This window comes from Phyllostomus hastatus, unplaced genomic scaffold, assembly GCF_019186645.2.
Source record: "Phyllostomus hastatus isolate PE091 unplaced genomic scaffold, TTU_PhHast_1.1 phas_contig_329, whole genome shotgun sequence".
NCBI classification, from domain to species: Eukaryota; Metazoa; Chordata; class Mammalia; order Chiroptera; family Phyllostomidae; genus Phyllostomus; species Phyllostomus hastatus.
Genome location: NW_025333854.1, coordinates 6027789 through 6048635, shown reverse-complemented (window position 1 = coordinate 6048635; position 20847 = coordinate 6027789). Strand labels below are relative to the sequence as shown.

At 48.8% G+C, this 20847-nt stretch overlaps 1 protein-coding gene across 5 annotated transcripts in view; it reads right to left on the bottom strand.

Annotated features, from left to right (window-relative positions):
- PAIP1 (poly(A) binding protein interacting protein 1) overlaps positions 1 to 20611 on the bottom strand; it is a 30524-nt gene extending 9913 nt beyond the window's left edge. Inside the window, exons 1-6 of one of the 5 annotated variants that reach the window (XM_045839898.1) lie at positions 20587 to 20611; positions 19080 to 19225; positions 11008 to 11193; positions 7021 to 7133; positions 3571 to 3682; positions 2071 to 2196 (exon numbers count right to left, since the gene is read on the bottom strand). In XM_045839898.1, the coding sequence (XP_045695854.1) occupies positions 2071 to 2196; positions 3571 to 3682; positions 7021 to 7133; positions 11008 to 11193; positions 19080 to 19175 (633 nt within the window). In that variant the 5' untranslated portion in view covers positions 19176 to 19225; positions 20587 to 20611. Of the gene's footprint in view, positions 1 to 2070; positions 2197 to 3570; positions 3683 to 7020; positions 7134 to 11007; positions 11194 to 19079; positions 19226 to 19743; positions 20257 to 20428; positions 20537 to 20586 lie in introns of those variants that run through there. The other 4 variants (XM_045839899.1, XM_045839895.1, XM_045839897.1 and 1 more) reach the window with 4 other exon arrangements.
- Between the last annotated feature and the right edge of the window lie 236 nt (positions 20612 to 20847).

Here is a 20847-nt window from a genome sequence, read left to right as displayed (position 1 = left end):
CTTTTTTATGCTGTACCCAGTGAGTTCCTGGAGCATCCCGATTACCGATCTTTTGAACTGTGCATCTGACAGGTTGGCTACCTTGTTGTCGCTTAGTTATATTTTTTATGGAGCTTTGAACTGTTCTTTCATTTGGGCCATGTTTTTGGTCTCAATGCGTCTGTTACGTATGAGGGGCAGAGCCTTAGGTGTTCACCAGGGCGGGGCAACCCATTCTCTGGGTTGTGACGCTGCATGGGGGGGTGGGGTCCGAGAGGGAACGACGGCGCTTGCTCTGTTTTCTGCCGGATTTCAGTCACTTCCCCCGCGCAAATTGGGCCCTTCCGGTGCTGATTCCCGTGTGGGTGGGCTTGTATACGTTCTAGGACCCCATGGGTGTCTCTTCGAACTCTCCTGCAAGGTTAGGAGCCTCTCCTGCTGCCGCCTCAACCCCCACGGGTGTTTTCAATCAGAGGTTTGAGGCTGTATTTCCCCGCCGGGGCCCTGGGTTGTGGGTCCTTCCCGCGCCCCAGTCGTCCCTCCCGGTTTATCTGCGAGGGCATGTCGGGCCGCCAGGTCTGCGAGCCACCGCCTCGCCGGGCCGCCAGCCGCCACCTTGCCCAGAGTCCTCTCGGCCTGCTGCCCGACTCCGCCCCTCCTGCCGGTCTAGATCAACGTCTCCCCTTTTATTTCTTGGTTGTCAGACTTCCATGCAGTTTGATTTCCTGTCAGTTCTGGTTGTTTTCTGTTTTCAAACTTGTTGGTTGTCTTCCTTTAGGTTGTGCGAGGAGGCACAGTGTGTCTACCTACGCCTCCATCTTGGCCGGAAGTCTAGTATGTCACTTTCTGATACATGCAGAGTGCAGTGAATATTGAAGCTCTCAATTAAAAAGTTGAGGAAAAAATGAGTTAAGGATATACACAAGTAATACACAGAAACTATAAATATGTGTAATAAACATGAAGAAATGCTTCACTTCACTGGTGATCGGGAAAATGCAAGTTGAAATGAGGTTTTTATCTTCACTCATCACCTACGACAGAACCCAACCCAGGACTGGCTGCACCCACCACTGCGAAGGGTGTGGATGGGAAGAGGGTTACTCCCTCGCTGCTGCTGGGCATACCCTCCGGCTCAGTGTTTGGAAGAGAAATTTGGCATTACTAAAGGCCCCCAACTTATGTTACACTTACAATTTTTACAATTTTTTTAAACTTTGCAATGGTGCAAAACCAGTAAGCATCCAGTAGAAACTACTCTGAATTCCGGTCTTTCCCCAGGCTGGCGGTATGTGGTACGGTCCTCTCGCGGGATGCCGGGCAGTGGCTGAGAGCCACACCTCCCGGGCAGGTTCTTGATCATGGGGTGAGCAACGGAGCCTGCCGTGTTTCTGTGCATTACACGATTCTGCCCAACGCAGCCTGACACAAGTGTTCTGAGCACATTTAGGGTAGGCCTGGCTACAGCTCTGCTGGTTGGTAGGTCAAGTGGATTAAATGCATTTTCAACGCACAGTATTTTCAGCTTACAGTGGGCTTAGTGGGATGTAACGCCATCATCCTAAGTCAAGGAACATGTGTACTCATCCAATTAGGGTACACACACTCTCTGGTCCACCAAACCTACATGCAGGAATTTAACTTTCATAAATAACCGCATATAAAAAGACACGATTACTGGCAGTGCTACAGAGAAATAACCAAACTGAAAACACCCAACGGCCAGAAGACAGAATGGACAAACAGTGTGCGTGTAAACAATGAATACTGGACGCTACCGCAGAAAGAAGATCAAAGCCGCGCAAAGGCCTAAGATCTTTGGTAGGCAGTGAAGACAAGTTCCAACACAGTAAGACCGTGCTTAGGAGGGCACGCCGACAGCACGGGAGAGGAAGGGGTCGAGTGAAGGGTTTCCACCTTCTGCTTCTAAAATCCGCTTCTTGCATTATGTAAGTATATACTACTTTCCAATATTAAATCGGAGAAGAAAGTAAAATGTCAGCATTTAACTTAAAGTAACCATACTTTCTCCAAATTATACATGAAAGGAGTAGAACAATGACACTTTAAGGAAAGAAAAGTGAAACCCACCTTCAGTAATTTCACGGCACAAATTAAGTTATCGTCCACAGGGTTAGAAAAGAGGGCATTCAGGAGCTCCCGCAGACCAGCCTGAAGAATATCTGCTCTGGTAACCTGCCCATTTGTTCCTTTGATCTTTTGGGACAAGAGAAAATTAAAAAAGCAAGTATGCCAACACATAACACAGATATATAAATGGTCTGACAAAGTGTTGGTATCTTATGTTAAAACAATACAGACATCATAGGAACACACACTATCATCTTCACAAAATTACTCACCTTACACGTTTCTAACAAGACTAGTAAACCATAGGTAAAAATTTTCATTTATCACACCAAACACACAGTCCAGATAATGTAAGTCTCCTTGAATGTTACTGCTTCATGAAGCACCCCGAGTTTATTAAGCTACCACCTTTTTTGGGAACATACAATTTTACTCTGCTTTTTGTAACTTTTTAAAATACTCTGGTGTTGCATGACAACGGTTTACACGTCTTGGCTCTCCAGCTGGAAGAGTTTCAGGTTGCAGAGCCATGTCTGACCTGCCCACCGCCCACAACCCTCCTCTGCCTCCCCCTCCCCCAACAGAGCACCGGTGCTTCCAAAGAGGAACACAGCGGCATTCTGAAAATGGCTGTCCACGCAGGGCACACTTTAGACTGCGCTCTTATTCTGGTTTATGTAACAAACTGAAAAGGATTAAGACGTGAAATTTTATAAAATAAGCCCCTTGTGATAAAAAGCGTTAGTCAATTAGGCCCTAGATTGGACCCAGACCTTTGGATGCACTGACACATGTATTTGGTAGTGGGTCATGTGTCTTTACAGTGGTGATGATGGTACTAAGTCCTCAATGCACAGTTTAAAAAGACAAACCTGTATCTGAGACTAGTCAAAACACCAATCACACAAATCCACTACAAAGTAATACCCAACACTTAAGTTTCCTATTCACAAGCATACGTTCAAGTAACCACCAATTTACAAACAAGTTTAGCTGTACACTTTGTACAAATGCATTTTGTGCGGAAGATTACTGTGTAACAGGACCAAGAACTAATCCGGGTGAATTAGGTGGAAAAACCAGAGACTCTAGTCTCCCCCCACCTCCCCGCTCCAAGCCTTGGGTCCTGTAGGTCGAGCTGCTTTTCCGCCACCACCTGAGTGTCAACGTACTATGTGCTAATGTTCCTGATGCAAGAATTCAGACAGCATGAATGTCCACATTTGAAAAGCTTAAACATGCACCGAACACCGTGGCTTTGCCCAAGTACGTGGAGACCTTAAAAACCCACTTCCCAGCACCTTGCCCACGAAGAGGAAAACAAGTGTTCCCCTGGAATCCAGACGCCACCACGAGTGGGCACTGAAGCATTAGTTTCTTTCTCTCCCATTCTCCCTCTCCCATTTCACTCTTAATGCTGTAAACGTATTGTGCAAACACAAATCCCTTCCAGACCCCAGTGTTCTCAAAAGTACTCATCAAAAGAAAAGGTCTCCTCACCTCCAGGTTAAGATAAAGTTCTCCCAGAAAGAGCACAAACGCATGGAATCGTTTTCGAGTTGCTTCATCCCCCTTTGCAGCTTGATCTTTGAGTTCATATTCAGTCCGACATCTAATAAAGATAAATCTTTTGTAATCTCACACTGCTTTGTTTCGTAAATAGTCCAACAAGATGACCGCCTGCCAGTTGGGTTGTCCACAGGCAGCACAGAGACGAGTTAAGGCGCCAGCACCCAGCCTTTCCGTGACAAAAAGTGCGCCTGTGCATCGTAGAGGCCAGACTGGGCATCGTCTTTTCATACTAAGACGCCTAGTTTTAAGAAACTTGTAAGAACAGTAGAAAATAAACCTAGCAGACCAAGCTGTAATAAGTTTAAACAACATAAGTTTTCATGAGGTTCATATATACTGGCACTGATTTTATAAAACCAAGCAGTCTCTGTAAAATGGTCTGCTCTTTCTGAATATACTAACTTTGAAACAGATCTTATTAGGCCCATTATCCTTGTAATTTCCATTATATAAATCAGAGGAGAAATAAGGTGAACAATCCCCAACTGAACAGACATACAGAAAGCAATTAATTTGGTCTCTATTTCTAATAAGAGACTGAAAGCGTCAAATAACTTATTTTCCCCCGACCTGGTCCATTTGCCTTACATAATAACAAAAAGAAACTGTCTTCTTGGAGCTTTGTGGACACAGTTCCTACAAGATTTCTAAAATCATCACAACAATCCCTGGTCAGTGCGGTTCAGCCGGCTGGAGTGTCCACCCACAGACTGCAAAGGTCCCGGGTTCGGTCCCCAGTCAGGGCAGCTCTCCCCCGCTCTCTCAGATCGGTAAGCGTGTCCTTGGGCAAGGATAAAATAAAGAAAACTCATCACAACAAGCCTGTCACTGCCTGTGTCAGTGAATAAGGGAGTCAGCTACTCCTAATGCCAATTTTTAAAATGGACTTTTAAACTGCTTACTATTTTAGTGTTAAACGTTTTTTTTCCTTATCTTCATTATTAAGGTGGTGATAAGCAGGAAAGTTGTGTGTTTTATAAAATTGATCTTGACAGTTCTTTTAAAGACCAAAGGAGGAGCTTATGGAGACTGGCTTTCATTCATGAAGGACCAGTTTAGGTTGCTATTTTTTGTCAAAAAGAAAAATTCTCCTTGACCAAGAATTTTCCTTGGGCCGGTTTATGAATCAACCACAGACAAACCCTAACACAGCTTACTGCGCGCCTCTGTGGCCGAGTCCAATGCTTACGAGTTCTATTAAACGAGTCCACCTTCTGTACGAGTCAGATACAGAGGTGTTCACTACCTACTTGTACGTAGTAGTAATTCCTCATCGGGGAAAAAGGTGGCATATCTCTAAATAGAACACTGCGTTTAATAGTGGAAAGGGACAGTGAAATAACGCCAATTCAGTTATCCCAGCACCTTATGCCTGCCCTCCTTTATCTGTCCTTTCTTTTATGACTTTGCAGGTAACATCTTCGATGCAATGACCTTTTGTTTTATAAACACTATGACTATTTTACATTAAGACAGGTGAATGTATGTGCAAAAGCAAATTCCTAATCATGTATATTATTGATCATCTAGGTGAAAAAAAAAAAGAACCTAAACCTTTTCAAGCTATAGAGTTTCAATTATGAAAGCACGGTTATTTCAGAAAGGCTAAAACAGGGAAAAACAAAGAACAAAGTCACTGCAACCCAGAGATAACTGCTGTGAAGGTAACCTCTGTCTGTTTCAAGTGTGTGCGTGTATTTCTAAGTTAGGTGATAGATTGCGTCCTGCTTCTCTCTGGTGATACGATTTGCATTTCTCCATGTGAACCTCTTCGACAGTGTCGGCACTGCAGAAGCACACGTGGGCAGAGAGGAACAGAGGCGGGAGAGGGGTTCTCGACCAGGGGTACACCGGAGACTCACTCTGGAGGCTCTGGAAACCAAGCCGGGGCTCCGGTTTAGCCCATTACGTGGGAATTCCCCTGAGGGGGGGGCGGGGCTTAGCCCATCTCAGGGCAGGGCGGGGTGAGCAGCCCCGAGAGGGCACACCGGCCTCTCTGCCATCTGCCGCCTGAAGGGCCCAGTCTCACACCCTTCCAGAAGCTTTAATTTGTGGTTCTTATAGGGAAGGTCAGTGATCTTTTTAAACCTTGTCATTTATATTTTCCCAAACTGTACCTGCCCTATTCTGAGCCATTCCAAACATTTCTATTAAAATACTGGTCTTTTTCTTACTCATTCCCAAGAGGCCTCTCTTTTCATATTAGATAAATGAGCGCATCACCATGTATTATATATTTTCCTATTTTTACTTTAGTTCACATAAATTTATGACCCCCCAAGATATTACACCCTATGTGTAAAACAGTTTCATCTTTGCTTTAAGGCAAAGACGGGTATCATATCTTACTTAAAAGGGCTTTACCAATCTAAGATTTTTGTTTGCCAATTTTCCTCCTACTATTTACTGTTTCGCTTTTACTCAGATCTTCCATACATATGAAATACATTTTGGTGTGAAGGGGCAGGAGCCCATCCTCGCTTTGCGTTCTGCCCAAAAGAGTAGCCAGCCAGCTGTGCCAGCAGCACAGTTTATCTTGTACCTGTGTGTCTGAAGTACCACCTTCATCTAAAGCTTGATTTTCAAGTGTGTCTGAAGTGACTTCTGGAATCTTTATTCTGTTCCAGTGCAGCTTAACCACACAGTGGAGTATTTTGTAACCATTAAAAGTATCTTTAAAAAAACTAATGTACTTTCTACCCCTGGCTGGTGTGATTCAGTGGATTGAATACTGGCCTGCGAACCAAAGGGTTGCTGGTTCAATTCCCAGGCAGGGCACAGGCCTGGGTTGCGGGCCAGGTCCCCAGTAGGGGCATATGAGAAGCAACCACACATGTTTCTTTCTCTCCCTTTCCCTCTCTCTGAAAATAAGTAAAATCTTTAAAAAAGAAAACAGCTAATATACTTTTAAACAGTATGGTAATAAAACAAGTGATGAGTGGAAAATAATGCAAGTCCAGCATCAGAACCCAAATAGAAGGACACAGTGTGATGAAGGCAGCAAGCAGTTCAAATCAGTAGGGAAATGGGTCATTCAAAAAAGTGGTGTGGGAAAAACTGGCCACACACGGCAATAAATAAATCAGATCCTGGCTCAAACCCAAAGTATAGAAGTACAAAGAAATACATATGTGATCTTTTTTTATGAACTTGGGAAAGGAAAGGCTTTTTTAAGCACAAAACCGAAGGTGGAGACCACTGCAGAGAAAGACTGATACAGACAGACAACTATGAACTTTTAACACTGTACAAGTACACAGGGTCTGTTCTCTTCCTCCCCGCAACTCTCTATACCGTACAGTCTTGGGAGAAAAGGAACAGTCAAATTCTAGCTCCTTTAAAAGCAGCTTTCCTTTAATGTCATATATTCACACTGACCTTCGAAGCAGCAATTGGCGGAAGGTGCCACTCTGTGAGCTAATTGTCAGATGATGGGACAGGTAATTGCACAGGCGAGCTCCCATGTAGGAGAAATTTGGAATAGACGTAGCCTTTCAAAAAGAAAAAGTTTTGTATGACACAGACGCATTGTCATAAATGCAAACAGCAACATTTCAGAGAGGAAAAAAACCATTTCGACTCCCCCAACCTTTTCCCAAGAACCGGTACAAGCACAAAGAAAAAGGGTTAAGGTAAGTTCTCCCCATCATTTACCTGAAGTTACCAGAAAACAAATAGACACTTATTTCTTTATACTAACCCGTTTTTGCACAAAACCTGTATATGTACCCAGCTGCATGTGCCAATTATGAACCAGAGTGTCTGCCAAACTACCCATCTGTGATGTTTCCCCATAACCGCAGGCACCGACTCTGGCATCTGGGCACCCACAAAGAGGTTCCCAGGCCTGTGCTTCGTGACCGGACTTCACTAAACCTCCCTGAGCTTCGGTTTCTGGATTCCTAAAGAGGTGATTAATGGTACCTGATGCGAGAGAGAAATGCTTAAAGAACACTCCAAAAACACTTGGGGGTAAAGAGAAAACTAAAACAAATAAGCCATTTGAAAAAAATAAGAGTGGGAAAACACGATATCTCAAAGACTGTATGATATTGCCAAAGTAGTGCTCAAGAAGCTTAACTCTCCTTGTAGCTTTTAAATAGCAGAGAACAGAGTCCACTACTACATGTTAGGCAAAGACAATACACCTTGAGAAGTTAAGGGACTCGGCCAAGGCCACAAAGGTAGTTAACCAGAGTCTGCATCTCACGAACGGCCTGACGCCCTTCTGACCCCATGCTGGTCTGTTCACTAGCTGTGGTAACCTTAGAAACGCCATCTAACTTCACTGTTAAGATATCTATATATCTACATATCTATATCTATATCTAATGGGCATCAGAGTAATGCCGCGCAACCACTGAGGAAGGAGCAGGTGCGTCAACTACGCGTCGAGTGTTCAGCATCACTGGTGTAAAGTACTTTGTAATTATTAGATCATTTCATTTCTAACCATCGCCTTGCTCATCCAGGGCCCTCAGTAGTTCTCAAGAAAGACTGGCTTCTCCTGACATCATGAACGTGTGTCTGATACCACAGAAGACTTGGAATTAAAAATTATACTCGTCTCCTTAGCGGCACTGCCTGCTCCGGGTTTACTTGAAAGATTACCGCGTACAACTTAAAGTCAGGAAGCTCCGCAAGGCTTCTGCCTGGAGGTCCTGCTCCCTGACTACACCTCGCTTTGACTTGCACGGACAACCGCTCTCAATTCTCACAGGTCAAAGGTTTTACCCCCTGCATGAGCTGTGATCTTCCAGTTGAGACACTACTTCTGACTAGTTTCCCACCATGCAAGATGAGCGTTCAGTTTCCACCCCGCTTAACCTCATGCCATTCCACTGTTCTCCCATCCTTGCATCTACCAATGTGGTAATATCACTACCAATATGGTATTTTACTTAGTAGTTGTGTTTCCATTTACAGCTTTTGTGTACAACTATTTTACCTGGACACCCAGTTGTTTTCCTAGTACTTTGTTTTTTATGCACTTCTCACTGATTCATTCTTAAACTCACTGGTCTGTAAATTTCTCAGCCCTTGTGCTCACCTCACCAGGGGGTCTTCCCGGAGCATCTGCCCCATCCCGGCGAGGCCAGCCCCCGGAAGGCTGTGCCCGTGGCCACTGTCTTGTGACCGCCTGTCACCATCTCCTGGATGGCACACACTTCCATAAAACTCCCTGTTTCCTAGTTCCCACGTCATCGTCCTTGGCTTAATTCCTGCTTTGCTGGAGTACCTTCCTCATAACTTCTCAAGAACGGTTACAGTAAAACTTCAAACTGGCAACGTGGTACAAACGTTATCTAGAGGGTCTATTTTTTTTTTTTTTTTAGATTTTCTTGCAATCTTTTTGCCTCATTCCTTTAGACCCTAGAGTCTTTCTGAAATTCTGCACCACAAACCAGGGAGATTCTCAGCTATCCTCACTGGTCTGGAATTCAACTTCCTTAGATCTGCCAAGTCCATTACCACTCACCCCTCCCGCTTTCCAGCCTCCAAACTGGGCTTTCCACCCCCTCCCCCCATCCCAGTCCTCCCGGGCTCTGGCCTCCAAAAACCCCGTACTGCCACTGTAGGTGATATCTGGGGAGGAACCAAAGTTGAACACAGATATTTACCGTCATTTTCTTTTTTCCCCCGCAATAGGTCTTCCTTTATTAGTTGCTATGAGTTAATTTCCTCAATGAAATTTAAGAACTGTTCGGCCCTGGCTGATGCGGCTCAGTGGATTGAACACCGGCCTGTGAACCAGAAGGTTGCCGGTTCAATTTCCAGTTAGGGCACATGCCTGGGTTGCAGGCTGAGATGCAACCCATTGATGTTTCTCTACCTTTCCTTCTTTCTCCCTCCTACTCTCTCTAAAAACAAGTAAGATCTTCTTATAAAGAAGAAAAAGAAATGTAAGAACTGTTGGTAAATCTGTGCATCACTGGCCACGGAATGTTAAAACTGAATACTGAGCACATGTCTGAAGAACTGGCTCTGAGACAGGCACAGCCACCGCGGTTGGTCGGTTCACATCCCTGCCCCCCAGCCCCGAAGCACTAGGATGGGGCGGCCCACCGCACAGCTGAGACTCAGCAGGTAAGAAGTACGCGTAAGTCTTCCATTTTCTTACCTCGCATTCTTTCCACTCCGCTCAGAGGCGGAGCGCGGGTACTGGGACAGACAGAGCGGCCCTGCGGCCCTGACGTCCCAGGCACTCCCGGAAACCCGAAGAGCTGGCTAGGTCAGTTTTCAGCCAGGGCGGTGCAGGACATTGTAAAACGTGCAGTACCCCACTATTTAGGCAGGGGCAATGACCTCTTTTCCCTTAGGCCGTCAAAAAAAACCCGACAACGGCCAACACCACAACAGCCATCTGGTGTGAATGAATCAGAGTTACACCTATTTTTTGTCACGTCGACAAAACATATTTTTTGGTGTGCCGCAGAACTGCAGTGATGAGTTCACATGTGCCAGGAGACGGAAAAAAGTCAGAAACTGCTGGGTTGCAACACCCTGGGGCCCAGTAACAACCCAGAGCCAACCGGAAACGCAGTCAAAGGAGATGCCACGTGGCAAACACGTCAACCCGCCCGCTCTCGCGACCGTCCCCACATTCCGAGTCTGAGCTGTTCCCTTAGCTAGCGGTGACCTAACGAACACAAAAGGCTCTATTTGCGTTCCTTTCCTCCTCGGTTTTGGCCAGTCTCACAGGACCTTAAACGTCTGAAAAAACCCAGGGTTGTCGATGTTCCCCTCTTAAAATAGCAGTAACGTACCAGTGATGGTACGCTAGGCTCAACACGAAACTGCGTGAGAAACCAATCTGGGCACTAGACTTTCAAGGAATGAAGATGTAAATTGTTGAAGATTTTATATACAAGCACAAACGTTGAAACAAGACAGGGTGCTCTGTGATTCGGATTTTTTTTTTTTGAAAGGACTCATTTATAAGGCAAGAAAATTCTCCCGTCTTTTTTCTGCCCGACTGCAATAATGCTGTATTATTCAACACCTAGGAGAAAAGACTGTGGTCTTTTTAATGTACTGTCAATTTCAGGTCCCTACAAAACAGAAAGGGATGGGAAAGGCAAGATGCTCAGGGACCTTCCTCACGGAGGCTCAAAGCGCCTCCCAACGGCCTGTTCGGCGCCCCGGCCACACAGGTGAACCTGCCGCCCGGCCCCAGCCCCGGCTCCCTACCGACAGTTTTCTACAGCACGAGCTTAAAAGCTCCCGTGAACCATCAAGAGTTAACGAGTGTGCAGGCAGGTGACCATGAACCTGTCCTCCCTCAAGGAGCAGCTGCCACCCTTGGGCTTCAAGGAAGCCACCTGATGACCATCACCGCATGCCACGTGCTATCGGCCAACCTACCTGTTGGTAGATCAGTTCCACGAGTTCTTGCAAAGCATCGTCAGTCGTGACCCAGCTGTTCAGGGTCTCTGCGAACTGTTCAATGTCGGTCTCAAAACTGCCAGGCTGCTCCGTCAGGTGGTTCAAGAAATCCTGCACGTACTCTGACAGAGTGGGATAGTCCTCACAGCCATCCTCGTAGGAGTCCTACAAAGTTAAAAAAAAAAAGTTTTAATCCACGCAACTGGCTAAAACCAACATGAGGCAGCTTCAAGTTGAGATGTCCCTAGCACAAATGATTTTTTTTAACTGATAAGAAAGTGTTTCCAGCTTACGGATGCATTCATTGGTTGATCCTTGTATGTGCCCTGACCAGGGATCAAACCCACAACCTTGGCGTACTGCGATAATGCTCTAGTCAACCCAGCTACCAGGTCAGGGCCAACAAATAATTTTTTAGGGAATCCTCCTTATGATAAAATGTGTTATTCAATAAAATTAAGTCCAACAAACTATTCTTCTTGTCCAATGGCCAAAATGTTGTAACAGAGGGTTCCACCTAGTTGGGCAGGGAACTGTCTTCTCATCCCTGGTGGACTTACAAGATGGCTGGGAAATGAAGTTTAAACCAATGTTTTGCTATAATACCAATATCAAAATTAAGATTTTAATCTATTTATGGATACAGTAAAACCCAGGGTTTGCAGTGGGAGGGGAGGTGGGGCCACGGATACAGAACTGAGAATGGCCACGTGAAGCCGACTGACCAGGCCAGCAGGATTCACTACCCCACTCCACTCCCAGGTAGGTATGTGACAACTTCCAATCGGAAAAAGTAAGTTTGTCATCTCTCTGTTAATGCCCAAGGACAGGGAAACACATACAGTTAAGTGACTATAAAAGTTCATCCCAGTGTATCAGTGTCATATCCAGGTTTCAAGCCAACCTTGAGGGCAGTAGTTTCCAACCATTATATCCACCACCATCACCTTTGGAGGTTCCCAACCTTTTAATTAACGGCAAGAGGCTGAGCAGGTGAGCACTGCAAAAGGTAGCCGACGAGAGCACCAGCTTACAATCTCGACGTGTGGATCCCACCCAGAGCACCCTGAGGTGTACTTAACAGCCATGCTCTAACAGCAGCCACATCGCTTGATAAAATTTACCCCTTTCCAAAAGGAGTCAAATGAGAAACCAGTATGAGAGAATTAGAATTACGACTACAGAAAGGGTTACGTTCTAAGTCAGAGAGTGCACAAAGAAAAAAAAAACCCACACCTTTTTGTCAGAATTCCCCTTAGGTAAAAAAAAGCTCCTTTCTGGAGATGGACAATCTTGATGGAAAAACTGACCCAGAAAATTGCTTCTCCAGTGTTGCTGACCACCACTCCGAGGCCCTGAAGCTTAATTTTTCTTTACCTCTAGACACTAAGCTGATACGTGACACGCCACGAGGCACCAGGAAACCCTAGCAGACGCATGGGCCCAAGTCACGCTCAGTGTTCACTGAGAAGAGCAGGCAAACTCACACATCATGTTTGTTTGACCTCTCTCTCACGCACACCCCCCCACACACCTGAATCCAAGTTAAGCAACATTAACTTAATTAACGTTGATACAATTCAAATCCACGAATCACCAACAGACGTGTGACTGAGGATCGCCAGGAAATGAGTTAATCAGTGAAGAGAGTTAATGAGTAAGTTCGCCTGGACCAGTGACCTGACCAGCACAGAGTAAGGCACTGAGTGCTGAACAAATACATTTTTTGACTTCCAGTTAAAGACGGAAACGTACGCCGAATGGAACTGCCTTGCCGTCCCACCGAAAAGGGCTGCAGCGTAAGAAGCAGAGTGAGAAGAAACTGCTGCTCGGAACCGGGGATGGTGCTCTGGCTGATCAGGTCACCGGCGGCACCAGTTGCACGCACGTCACTCACTCACTCAGAACCGTGTGGGCGTGGGCGGCTCTCCGCGAGGGGGGGCACTGTCAGGCCACGAGCAGCGGGGACAAAGTCCTCCTCCACGGACCTGATATTCCGTGATGGGGGGCATTATTCAGATAGTGAGATACACGATGAAAAAAAAAATGGTCAGGGAAGGATCCTGAAGAGGTGACACAGAAACTGAAACAGAAAGAGGCCCCACAGAGAGAGGTGCTTGCCTGACGCCTTCGAAAAAGGCCAGAACACAGAAGCCGAGGACGGGGTGGGAGCTAATGAGCAATCAGAGAGACAGGGAGATGGTGGAGGGTGACGGGAAACACACTCATGCATTTCCTAGAAAGGCGGGGGGGCGCTAGGGGGGGCGGGGCGGGGAAGACCTGGGGTGCGGCTGTTGGGGAAGGCTCAGCCAGGAAGGACCATGCCTGCCACCCACGCGCAGTCACAGAGCTGGAACTGAGCGCAGAACACCACCTGTCTTCTACCCTCTGTGCTGTGCAACCAACCAACCAAGAAGCTCGAAAGCCAACTTCAACGTAAGTACAAAGACACTCAGCGCCGAAATTCATCTAACAATCCATCAGCGAGGAAGTAGTTAAATACGGCACCTTAGATCTCTATATATGGAATATCACATAGACACCGAAGGAAACAAGATTTACAAATATCAACGCAGACGTATCACCAATATAGCGTTAAATGAAAAGAGAACAGAGAACCGTATTTTAGTATAATTTTTTTTTAAAAGAGACTTATAGGTAATGAACTTCTGGAAAGATAAACAAGGGATAATAGTAGTGACCTGTCAAGAATTGTTTGTGCCCTGGCTGGCGTAGCTCAGTGGATTGAGCTCGGGCTGTGAACCAAAGTGTCGCAGGTTTGATTCCCAGTCAGGGCACATGCCTGGGTTGCAGGCCGTGACCCCCAGCAACCAACCACACATTGATGGTTCTGTCTCTTTCTCCCTCGTCTCTCTAAAAATAAATAAATAAAATCTTTAAAAAAATACCAAAACATTAAAAAATATATTATAAAGAGAACTGTTTGTTATAAATATCATTTATTATGAAATTGTGAAAGTAGTCACACATTATAAATACGTACATTAAATAATACACTTAACCATATACATGTGAAAATTTTACAATTAAAAACCAAGTTTAGCGTTTGATATATATAGTTAAGAGTTGTACAGACCTGCAGTATCCCATTATTACTGATGATGAAAAGCGGGAAGTCTACCGGTCCTACCTGAAGGTGTTAATTTCCTAATGGTTTCTATCAAATGTCATTCACTGTGGCAAAATAGAGGAGTAGTTTAGATCATTAATTTTAATCTTTTTTTTTTTATAGGCAAAACTCTCTTTTAAGAAAATCTGAGCCCTGGCTGGTGTGGCTCAGTTGACTGGAGCATTGTTCCCCACAGACTGAAAGAAAGGTTGCAGGTTCGATTCCCAGCCAGGGCGCCTAGGAGGAGGCAGCCAATCCGTGTTTCCGTTTCTTTCTCTCTCTTGGTCCCTCTCTACGCCCCGCCTTCCTCTCTCTAAAAGCAATGAAAAAACGTCCTCGGGGGAGGATTAACAACAGAAAAATTAATTCTGAAGATGAAAGCAGAGCTGCTCTGCACAGAGCAGAACGGGAGTCAGGGACGCTGCTCCAAGCTACAGGAGGCAGGCGGCCCGAAAAAGCACGACTCCAGCGCGCGAGTCCGAGCTCGCGCCGGGTTTCTCCGGTCGTCAGCGTGGACCTGCACGGCTTCGAGACCGAGGAGCATTTACGTTTATTTGTTTTTCTTAGGAAGAACTCGGTGACGAGAGGTTAGGAGGGATGTCAGTCAGAAAACGCATCACCTCCAAGGAGGCGCCGTGAGCACACTGCCGGAATGAGAGCCGAGTGCACAGCGGTGGCAGGGAAAGGCCGCCGAGCAGACCCGCAGAGGCTGGCGTCGTCACGGTGACCGCGGACCTCTGCGCGCAGGTTTGAACGGCGCGGCCCGCCTACACGCAGGTGCCTTTTTTTCTGACGAACCCTGTTCTGTTTTGAATCTGCAGCTGGGATGTCCGGGATGGAGAGGGTTGACTGCACGCATTGTCCTACAGCATTTTATAGAGGGGACGTGAGCATCCATGGATTTTTGGTAGCTGCATGGGTCCTGGAACCAATCCCCTGCAGATACTGAGGGACCAATGAATTTTGGGGGGAACCAAAGTTACACATGGATTTTTGACCGTGCAGGGGCCAGCATCCGCACCCCTCATGTTGCCCAAGGGTCACCTGTACTTTAGCTGACGGGACTGCAGTGTCCAGAATATGAAGGAAAAAGGCGAGGATGTACCACCAAGGCTGTAAAGCCTGAGCAGCTAGTCGGGATATGAAAACATCAGGGAAGGTTTGCAGAAGATGAATTCTTTTTTTATATTAGAGTTTGGATGGGAGATCCTTACGAAGAAGTCAAAGCAAAAGGAAACAAGGCATGGAGTTCAGAGGGAAAATCAGACTTCGGAGTTACCGGCAGGCAGGCAGGCAGGGAGGCCATGGTCAGATGAGCCAGTGAGATGGACAGAAGGCCCACGGAGACCGCGGAAGGAAGGAGCTGCGCGGTGGGGAGAGAAGAGCGGACCCTGGCCCTCGAGAAGAGGTGCTGACAGCATCGAAGGTGCAGAGGCAGAGAGTTTCACAGGCTGAAATCTGGGAGAAGGCCGGCCACGGGGTCACCGGAGCGCAGGAGACCCCGCCCGGAGAGGGGAGGTGAAGGTAAAAGTTATCACCTTGAATGTTCAGTTCTCCCAAAACTAAGAGGGACCGTGAGAAGCTGAAGCCGTACCCTTGGCACCCAGCACAGGGCCCGGCACCCGTGGTCAACAGAGCCTAGGAGGAGGGTCGGGAGGACCACAGATTTTAAAGCCAAGGGCGCCAGTAAGCGTCCCCACAGCAGCACCAGTACAATGAGGGGGATCAGTGCGCAGAGGTCTGAACAGTCGTGAGCTGCAGCGCCCACCGTGAATAGCCGACTTTACATTTCCGGGAGCGTTACTACTGAAAGGCAGAGGAAAACTAGGCAGCAACTTGAAAGTGCACGTTCTTAGAAAAAAGCTGGGACTTGTGTGTGTGTGAATTTTGTCTCATGATAAATTCCCCATGAATTCCTAGGTGGAATTTTTGGTTCTCGTCAATGAACTGCGGTTAACTGCTCGAGATGCACTCGTTTCTCGGAGCAGCAGCAGTGGCCGGGGAGAGGGATCAGAGAGAGCAGGACATTCTAGCGGTGAGGAGAAGGACTGAGGATGAAAGGGCCCAGGGTGTCGGGAAGGTTGAGAAGGCACAGCGAAACCCTGTGATATCGGCTGTTAGAAAAAGCACGCTCTCTCGAAAGCAGATTCGGCTCAGGACCCCCAGCGACGGCCGTGCGTGTCCAGTGAAAGCAGACCCAGGGGGCTTCTGGAGACCAAGCCTGGATGGAGACCACCAGGACAGAGGCTCCACAAATGGAGGAAGTTTTGTCCCCTTTGTTCACTGCTGTACCCCCAGTGCTTGGCTCAGGGTAAGTATTCAACTGCTGCTGTCGAATGAGTGAGTGAATGCAGCTAACTTTGGATCACGGCTACTGTAAGGAGAAGTTTCCCTCACAGCAAGACCTTCTCCCAAGAGTCAGGGGACTAGGGGATTATAGAAAACGTAAGCTTAGCCTTGACAGATGGTTACAGGGTAAAGGCCACAGAATATGCCAGAGCAGGGCAGCAAGCCTGAGTGCGGATGAAGTCCAGGTGTGTTACAAATAGGCGAAGTAAGCCAGCGAGCGAGTCAGAGCTCACACACTCCATCTAAAGGGACTGCCTCTATCCAGTCAGGTTCTATCAAAATAATAGTCCAGTATGACCAATCTTTCGATTTCAAGAGAAACCAGAAAATTCAGATGGGCACTATCTAATTTAAGTGTTGGTAACTTATTAAAGATCTTTTTTTAAATAAAGATTTTATTTATTTTCAGAGAGAGGGGAAGGGAAGGAAAAGGGAGGGAGAAAAACATCAGCGTGTGAGAGAAACATCTACTAGCCGCCTCTTACACACCCCCAATGAGGGACCGGGCAACCGCGGCCCGAGCCACAGCTGGGAATCAAACAGGTGACCTTCTGGTGTGCAGGCTGGTGCTCGTTCCAGAGCCACACCAGCCAGGGATAAAAATCCTCTCAAAAAATAAAAAACGGGACCAAAGGCAGCACGCCTGCAGGCCACACGTGAGCCACAGGCTGCCTGCCAGCTTGCAACCCGTTCTGGAGAACCGGGCGGGCAGCCGTGCTGGAGGTCACCGAGGAATGCCTGAAGATGACAGTGGCTCCACGTGAGTGGACTGACGCAGCCCAGCCCGCTGCTCCTCGGCCAGCCCGGGAGTCACCTGAATTACATAAAACTGAGAAAAACCAGCATCCCTCCTCCTGTCACGAGGTAGCTCAGTCGACAGGGAGTCATAAACGGATGGGGATCTCCGTGACGTCAGAAGGTAAGCACCCCTGAGAGTCTAGTCAACTACTCACAGCTCTCCGACGGCTCCTGTCGTCTCTGGGCCACACACAATCTTCGGGCAAGAGCTCAGCCTGCTCTCAACTTCCACTTCACAGGACTGACAGCTCCTTTGGACCCAAATAAATGGCTCTGTCTGCTATGCCTACGTTTCCCCCCTTCCAGCCCCAAAGCTTTTTCCCTAACGTGTGGAGTTTCTAAAGCATGGAATACAGCTTCTCCATACTTCCTCTCAAATATGGAAGCAAAGAAAAAAAAAAAAGATGTGCTACCATTAGTTACTGGGTAAATCCAAATTAAAATCACAACTAGATACCACACACACACACTAAATTGGCTCAACTTAAAAAACAGAAGATACCAAGTGCGGCCAAGCAAGCAGAGCACCTGGAATCCCCCTCTCCAAGCGTCCATAGGAGCCGTCCCAGGAAAACTAGCAGGCGGCCTCTGCCAAAGCCAGCTACCCTAGGTCCCAGCAACTCCATTGCTTGGTATATCCCACGAGCAAGCAAGGGTGAATACCCACGAAGACATGGCCAAGAAGAGCAGCCCTATTCATAACAGCCCAAAGTGGAAGCTACCCCAACATTCAAGACAAGCGGCACCGTGGTACGTCACACAGTGGAGTAAGCCATCTATGAGAGTAAGTCATCTCCAATCACCTGCCACAACAGGGATGAGTTCTGATGTTGAAGTGAGACACGAACGTTAGGAGACAGAGGGGGCTTTGGGGATGTCGAGAATGCTCCTTTTCTTGGCTGGATATGGGGTGCCCGGGTGCTAAGGCTTCGAGCTAGCCTTTATGTGCACTGTCCTATGACTTATGCGTCAAAGCTAAGGGGATAGGAAAGGCAGGACTAATGCTGAACTATTTATTATTTCAATCTTGCTGCCCCGCTTATCTGCAATGAATTACTATGCATTTACTTAGCAGAACAAATTCCTTTCTATCCACCCCAATTGTGCTGTTTCGTCTTGGTACTGAAGAAAAACGTGACCAATTTAAAAAAGTCTTGGCAAAGATCAACCTGCAAGCTTGTAAGAGTTGTTTATACCCACTTAAACACTTTGATCAAAAACCCCTAAACATTTCTGTACAACAGGAGGTAATCAGAACCAGAAACACTTCTATTTTAATGTAAGAGCCCAAATGTGTACTTCTCAACATTCAAAAACCTACACAAATTAGTCAGTCTCAAAACCACTATGATTTACCCTAAATCTACCAGCGAATATTCTGCTAGCTTGTTAAATTCAAATGAAAAATCAGCTTTGTCGGGCCCCTATTCTTCAGGTTGCCCATAAAGTCTGGACAAAAATCTCTGTTTTATAAATGGAAGGTGGGTGGTCCTTGCCTACATCAAGTTTAACCAGCCTAGAGAGACTGACTCTGCAGATGCTGAGGACACAGCAGAGAACAGAACAGATACCAGAGTCTACTCTCCACCTTCCACTGATGCCCTGACTATAACCACAAAATACATTCCTGAGTCAGTTTTGTTTCCTCGTGAGTTCCACGAATTCAGGTTTTTTCACGTGCAGTACAGAAAACAGCAGTATGCCCTGACTGATGAAGCAATAACCGTATTACCCAGTCACATTAGCCTAGAGTTGTAATAAAGGGCGTACTCACTGTGTAATTAGAATAACCTGAAGGGTAAAATTCAGGGGCGTTCGCAGACAGCTTGGACATTAATACAGGAGCCACCACCACCTGGGGTTTAGCCATCGCTGACTCCGAGTTCGGCTGAGAAACACTGTCCTGGGGTCTCTCTTGTTCTGAGGAAGGAAAAAAGAAAAGGGGGGCGTTAGATGCATTCATACCTTTGTTCAATAACTTACCGTGCAGCGAAAAGCCATTTGAGAAGGGCTGGTTTTTAAGAGTTATACAAGAGCTAGGATGGGGGCAGAGAGCCTGCAAAAAAGGAACAATGGACTTGCCCTCGCTCATTTAGGGACACACTTGCTCCCTCCGCGGAGGCTCGGGCGCTGCTCTCCTTCTAAAAGAGTCGGTGAGGAAAAGGTGGTGGCTCGCTCACCCAAGATGTCCCCTCGCAGGGCTGGGGAAGGGGCGGCGATTCGCTACTTCCTCCCCGGGCCGCCGCACTCGCGGCCCGCGCGCGGCCCCTCCCCCGCGGGGCGCACAAAGGAGTCCCGCAGCCACCTTCCGGACCCGCGCGGGCCGTCCCCACCAGACACCCCGGGCCCTCGGGGCCGCTTTCGGGGGGCGGGGCAAGGGGGCACCGCGCGCGCGGGGGGCCCGGAGGGCCGGGGCCCGGGGAGGCGCGGCTCCGTACCTGGGAGCGGCGCGGGCCGCGGGGGGCCGGCGGGGAGCTCGCACTGGGCCCCTGGCGGCGGGGCCGTCCTGGGCTGGCGCAGCGGCGGCGGCTGCTGGAAGCCCGGGGCTTTGGGCTGCGGCGGCGGCGGCCCCGTCCGCTCCGCAGGCCCCGCTCCGTTCGGGAAACCGCCGCCCTCAGGCCCGCCCCCTCCGCGGCCCAGGCCCCGGCCGCGGCCCCGACCAGCACCTGGGGCCCGATCGAAACCGTCCGACATGCTCCGCCTGCTTCTCCGGAGCCGCGGCGCCGCGCAGCTCCGCGCTGGGGAGGGGAGGACGCGGGGAGGCGCCGCGGGCCGCGCGCTCACTCGGGCCTCATGGAACGGCAGGCGGCCGGCCCTGCTCGGTCGTCCGCGCCGCGCGAGGAGCGGACGGCAGCTGCAACCCCCGCCGCCCGAGCGCCCGCCTTCTCCGCTCGCCGACTCGCCGACTCGCCCCTGGAGCCCGCTACCCCGCCTCCCGCGCTGCGGGGCCCCGGCGGGTCACAGCGGCCCCCCGCGGCCCGGAGGCCCCCGGCGCGTCCGCCGCGGCCGCCCCGCTCGCGACCGAACTGCGGCCGCGGCCCAGCAGGACCCGCGGCGGGCGGCGTCCGGGACCCGACCGTGCTCCCCGCCGCGGGGGCCGGGCGCGGGGACGGGGTCGCTTACCCCGGGCGGGCGGGCCCTCCCCACGCCGTGGTTCTCCGAAGAGACGCGCGAGGCCGACGGTTGAGGCCGGGAAAATAAAAACGCGGGGGGAGGGGCGTGGGGCCGGCGCCCGGGCTCGCGGACGCGCACCTCGGTGGGCGCGCAGGTGTGTGGCTCACCCGTGGGCTGCTCAGCGGCCCGCAGCCCGGCCCGGGGAACCGCCCGTGCAGGAAGCTCCGCCACCCGCTTCTTTCGTGGAAGGGGCGGGAGCAGAAAGAGCCGAGATAGAGCCCCCCGCCTTTTCAATTCACTGCAGCCATTTAACTCTAGATCACACCTATTGGGGCCGCGCTTCAGTCTCTTCCTTTTTACTTTCCCTTCTGGAAATTTTAAGGAAATACACTACCTTGGGATGAAACTCCTCTCTGCCTAATCTTCTA